The sequence below is a fragment of the Monopterus albus genome, unplaced genomic scaffold, assembly GCF_001952655.1.
Source record: "Monopterus albus unplaced genomic scaffold, M_albus_1.0 scaffold394.1, whole genome shotgun sequence".
NCBI lineage: Eukaryota > Metazoa > Chordata > Actinopteri > Synbranchiformes > Synbranchidae > Monopterus > Monopterus albus.
Genome location: NW_018128274.1, coordinates 221641 through 226786, shown reverse-complemented (window position 1 = coordinate 226786; position 5146 = coordinate 221641). Strand labels below are relative to the sequence as shown.

At 40.6% G+C, this 5146-nt stretch overlaps 1 protein-coding gene across 4 annotated transcripts in view; it reads right to left on the bottom strand.

Moving 5' to 3' along the window:
* Nucleotides 1–5146, bottom strand: part of LOC109951514 (diacylglycerol kinase zeta-like) — a 193184-nt gene that overhangs the window by 40634 nt on the left and 147404 nt on the right. For all 4 annotated transcript variants that reach the window (XM_020586053.1, XM_020586054.1, XM_020586051.1 and 1 more), the window contains 3 exons: nucleotides 4863–4903; nucleotides 3529–3671; nucleotides 2575–2655 (listed from right to left, as the gene is read on the bottom strand). In XM_020586053.1, the coding sequence (XP_020441709.1) occupies nucleotides 2575–2655; nucleotides 3529–3671; nucleotides 4863–4903 (265 nt within the window). The remainder of the gene's footprint in view (nucleotides 1–2574; nucleotides 2656–3528; nucleotides 3672–4862; nucleotides 4904–5146) is intronic.

The window sequence follows — 5146 nt, the reverse complement described above, 5'->3', positions numbered from 1 at the left end:
TAATACATTTGATACCATTGCCCCTCTGAAAAAGAAGGCAGTGAAACAGAGGAGGCTAGCCCCATGGTACAGCTTGCAGCTCCGCTCCCTAAAGCAGGCATCACGAAAAATGGAAAGGAGGTGGCGCTCCACTAAGTCAGAAGAGTTTTTCATAGCCTGGAAAGATAGTTTAATAACATATAAGAAAGCCCTTCATAGTGCCAGAACCGCATTTTATTCATCACTGATTGAGGAAAATAAGAACAACCCCAGGTTTCTTTTCAGCACTGTAGCCAGGCTGACAAAGAGCCACAGTGCTGTTGAGCTTAACATTCCCTTAGATCTCAGCAGCAATGACTTCATGAGCTTCTTTACAAATAAAATCACAACTATTAGAGAAAAAATTGGTCGGACCACTCCCACAGCTCTCGCAGATGTGCCATCTACTACAATGGCTTTAGAAACATCTGTAAGACCTCATTTATACTTGGACTACTTCTCCCCTATAGATCTCTCTGAGTTGACCTCAACAATTGCTTCATCTAAATCATCAACATGTCTCCTGGACCCCATCCCGACCAGGCTGCTCAAAGACGTCTTTCCCCTAATCAACACATCCATACTAGATCTGATTAACCTCTCTCTATTAACAGGTTATGTTCCACAGGCTTTTAAACTTGCAGTAATTAAACCTCTACTCAAAAAGCCTACTCTTGACCCAGGTGTCCTAGCTAATTATAGACCAATATCCAATCTCCCATTTATTTCCAAAATCCTTGAAAAAGCTGTTGCAAAGCAGTTATGTGACCACTTGCACAAGAATGATTTGTTTGAGGATTTTCAGTCAGGATTTAGAGTCCATCATAGTACAGAAACCGCATTGGTGAAAGTCACCAATGATCTTCTCCTAGCCTCGGACAAAGGACTTGTCTCCATACTTGTCCTCTTAGATCTCAGTGCTGCTTTTGACACCATTGATCACAGCATCTTACTGCAGAGACTTGAACATGTTATTGGGATTAAAGGAACTGCGCTAAGTTGGTTCAAATCTTATTTATCAGAAAGATTTCAATTTGTTCATGTTAATGACGAATGTTCCACACAAATTGAAGTTAGTCACGGCGTTCCACAGGGCTCTGTGTTAGGTCCAATTCTCTTCACTTTATACATGCTCCCTTTAGGCAATATTATCAGGAAGCACAACATAAATTTCCATTGCTATGCAGATGATACTCAGTTATATTTATCTATGAAGCCAAATGAATCAGGTCAGCTGGTCAAACTTCAAGCATGTCTTAAAGACATAAAGGCCTGGATGACCTGCAACTTCTTACTTCTAAACTCTGACAAAACTGAAGTTATTGTGCTTGGGCCTGAAAACCTTAGAAATCTGCTGTCTAATCATATAGTTACTTTAGATGACATAGCTCTTGCCTCCAGTACTACTGTGAGGAACCTTGGAGTCATCTTTGATCAGAATATGTCCTTTAAATCACATATAAGCCAAGTCTCTAGATCTGCCTTCTTTCACCTGCGCAATATTGCAAAAATTAGGAGCATCCTGTCTCAAAGTGATGCTGAAAAACTGGTCCATGCATTTGTTACTTCCAGGCTGGACTACTGTAACTCTTTACTATCAGGATGTCCCAATAATTCCCTAAAAAGCCTCCAGTTAATCCAAAATGCTGCAGCCAGAGTACTGACAGGAACTAGCAAGAGATATCATATCTCTCCCATATTAGCTTCTCTCCACTGGCTCCCTGTAAAATTCCGAATACAATTTAAAATCCTTCTCCTAACATACAAAGCCCTTAATGACAAGGCTCCATCGTATCTTAAAGACCTCATAGAGCTTCATCACAACAAAGCACTTTGCTCTCAGGTTTACTTGTGGTTCCTAGAGTCCACAGAAGCAGAATGGGAGGCAGAGCCTTTAGCTATCAAGCTCCTCTCCTATGGAACCAACTCCCAGTCTCAGTTCAGGAGGCGGACACCCTCTCTACCTTTAAGATTAGACTTAAGACTTTCCTTTTTGATAAAGCTTATAGTTAGGGCTGGATCAGGTGACCCTGAGCCTTCCCTTAGTTATGCTGCTATAGGCCTAGGCTGCTGAGGGGCCCCATGATGCTCTGAGTATCTCTCCCCTCTGGCTCCCCTGGAGCTCTACGTCTCTGACGAGCAGTCATCAGCCACATCGACCTGATCAGTGTTTGATTGTTGTGTCCTGTTGCTTTTCTTCTTTTGTCTCTCCTCTAGCCACTCACCCCAACCGGTCGAGGCAGAAGGCCGCCCACCAAGAGCCGGGGTCTGTCGGAGGTTTCTTCTGTTAAAGGGAGTTTTTCCTCCCCACTGTCGCCAAGTGCTTGCTCAAGGGGGATATGTTGGGTTTTCCTTATGTAATAATAGTGATAACAGTAACGTCTAGACCTTACTTTGTAAAGTGTCCTGAGATGACTTTTGTTGTGATTTGGTGCTATACAAATAAAATTTGATTGATTGATTGATTGATACACACAAGTAGTAGGCAATGAGTTAAAGCTGTGATCAGAGAACTTGGCAGTAAACAATATGTTTGTGATTAATGTGTGTTTTTACCTGGGATCAGAGGATGAAGGTGAAGGAGAGGAAGGAGGGTAGACAAAGTCTTTGCTGTAGCCCTGATTAGAGGTCCTTTCCCTAAGGAACACCAAAATATATAGAAAGTCACTTTCGGCTTTTTCCCGTTTTAGGGCTCGCCACAGCGAATCGTCACGCTGACGACTTGCATGTTGACATTTGGCATGTGTTTTATGTCAGATGCCCCTCCTGACGCAACCCTGACTTGAACCTGGGTCACAGTGGCGAGAGCGCTGCACCTTAACCACTAGCCTACCAGGGACGGCGAACACCAAAATGTATATATTATGAAAAAAGATATACAGAATAGTATTCCTTCATTAGGAATTAATGTAATGTATTCTTTCTGATGCCACCCTTGTCCAAGAGAGCTACAGCTGAACCAGGCACCACTGACCAAAAAGGCACTTGGCACATTTCTGGCCTACTGGGCAATACAATCAGTGCATGCTCTGCGTTCACAAAAATACAACCTAGGGTGAGAGTTTAGTTTTGAAGCAAATGAAAGGAATTCTTTTTGGATTTCTCTCCAGAATGTGGTCCGTGATGATGTGATCTCTGCAGTAGTTAGATGGACATGTTTTTCATTACCTGTACACTTCATTTTATTTGTGACATTTATAATGCAGTTCAATAATATTTTTTCTTTGGTTGGTTTCTCAAAGTTTCAATACTGTAGCATGTGGCCTACTTTCCTGCAGGTATAGTATATGTCAAACACATTTGCATACTGTGAAGAGAGGTGATTTCCTATCTGTGTTTGCTTGAAGATTATGTACCTCCATAGAGAAGAGATAAACTGATTCTCAAAAATCATAGCTGTCCTAGATGCTATTCAGACAGTAGTTTAGAAATTGGCCAGTACAATATACTGTCCTCTTCTAAAGCTTATGCTGCAACAGTTTAGAATTAATGTGGTCGTGACTGACCTACCTGCTGTTCTCCAGGCTAGAGAAGGGGTTAACCAGGTCAGGCATGGCTGAGGGGGAGGTGCCTACTGTTGCCATAACAACCAGTTCTGGGTCCAGGATGAAGATCTCTTCCTGGGAGATTTCTGATACATAGTTGAGATGTTCCTGACAGAACATAAAACACAGGACAATTTCAAACAAACAGTAACCATGTCTACCTCCTTAAAAAATATATTAATTTTAAGTTTCTTATTTCATGTATGTGTCAAAGAGGATTAGGGCCATTGTAAAATAAAACTGACTTGATCTTTGTTCTCAGAATTGTGACTTTAAAGCTGACTTTTAAAAAAAAGTCAATTTTGAGAAAAAAGTCAGAACTCTTTTTTTTTTTAGTGGCACTAATCCTCTTCCATACATAAGAATGTTATCAAAACTAAACAAAAATCTGTAACTGCTGCATAGCTGCAACTATAAAACTAATGTAACTGCAGGCAGCTTTGCTGCTGATCTTTTTTTTAATTGCTACATTTACATCAAAAGATTTTGATACACTCTACTTCATCACATGGTTTTTTTCACCTAAAATACTGCAATATCTTGTGATATTGCAGATTTTTTTTCTGCTTGATTTTTTTTCTGCTTTTACATAACTCAAATAAAATGCTTGACCAGTGACTAACCAAAACATTTTTTAAAGTTAAATATTGTCATAAAGCAGCTCAGTGACTTGAAACATTGTCAGGAATAAGCTTAGATATTACAGAAAAAACACTACAAACAGTAGCCAGATTCAGTAGTAGCCTGTTTGGTGTAGAAACCACTTGTCAGGGTAATGTGCCAATATGCTTTCACTGCCCTGACAATAGGGATAATTAAGCAGCTGGCAAAAAATCTAATTCTGTTCATGCTGTTATACATCTGCCAATACATGTTAAGTGGATCGTATGAATCAAACTGATCAGTGAGTGTTCAGTAGGTATATAACTGCTTTTATTCTCTGTACAGCCATCTCGGGGATGGCTATGGCTCAGGAGGTAGAGCGGGTCGTCTCCAAACTGGAAGTTCAGCGATGTGATTCCCAGCTTGTCTGGTCCACATGTCGAAGTGTCCTTGAGCAAGACAATGAACCCCCAGTTGCTCCCGGTGATGACACCAGTGTGTGAATGTGTGAGTGCAAATGGGTGAATGGCCAAATAGTGTGAAAACGCTTTGAGTGTGCTGCAATGCATAGAAAAGCGCTATACAAGTATAAGACCATTTACCACTCACAGATGAGGTTTTAGTAAGTGAATCAGGCCCCTTATATATGAAATATGTAACTAAAGGTTGGAGCCATCTTGGGTGAGATAAACATACCTGCGCTCTGTCTATCCTGTAGAAACGATCTGCTGTTGTAGCTGCAGAGAAACAGAAACAATGTTAACAGTGTCACAAGACAAGGTAGTATCATCACACTGTGAAAAAGCACATTCAGTCAATTGATCTCTCTCAAGCAGTAAAACTGAAATTTTATGCCATTATATAATGGAGAGCTCTATACCTTAATTTAATAACATAAATAAAAAAACAATAAAATAGGGCTGTACCCAACTAAGGATTTTGTCAGTCAACTGTCAGTCGGTTCTTCAGTGCAACTATTC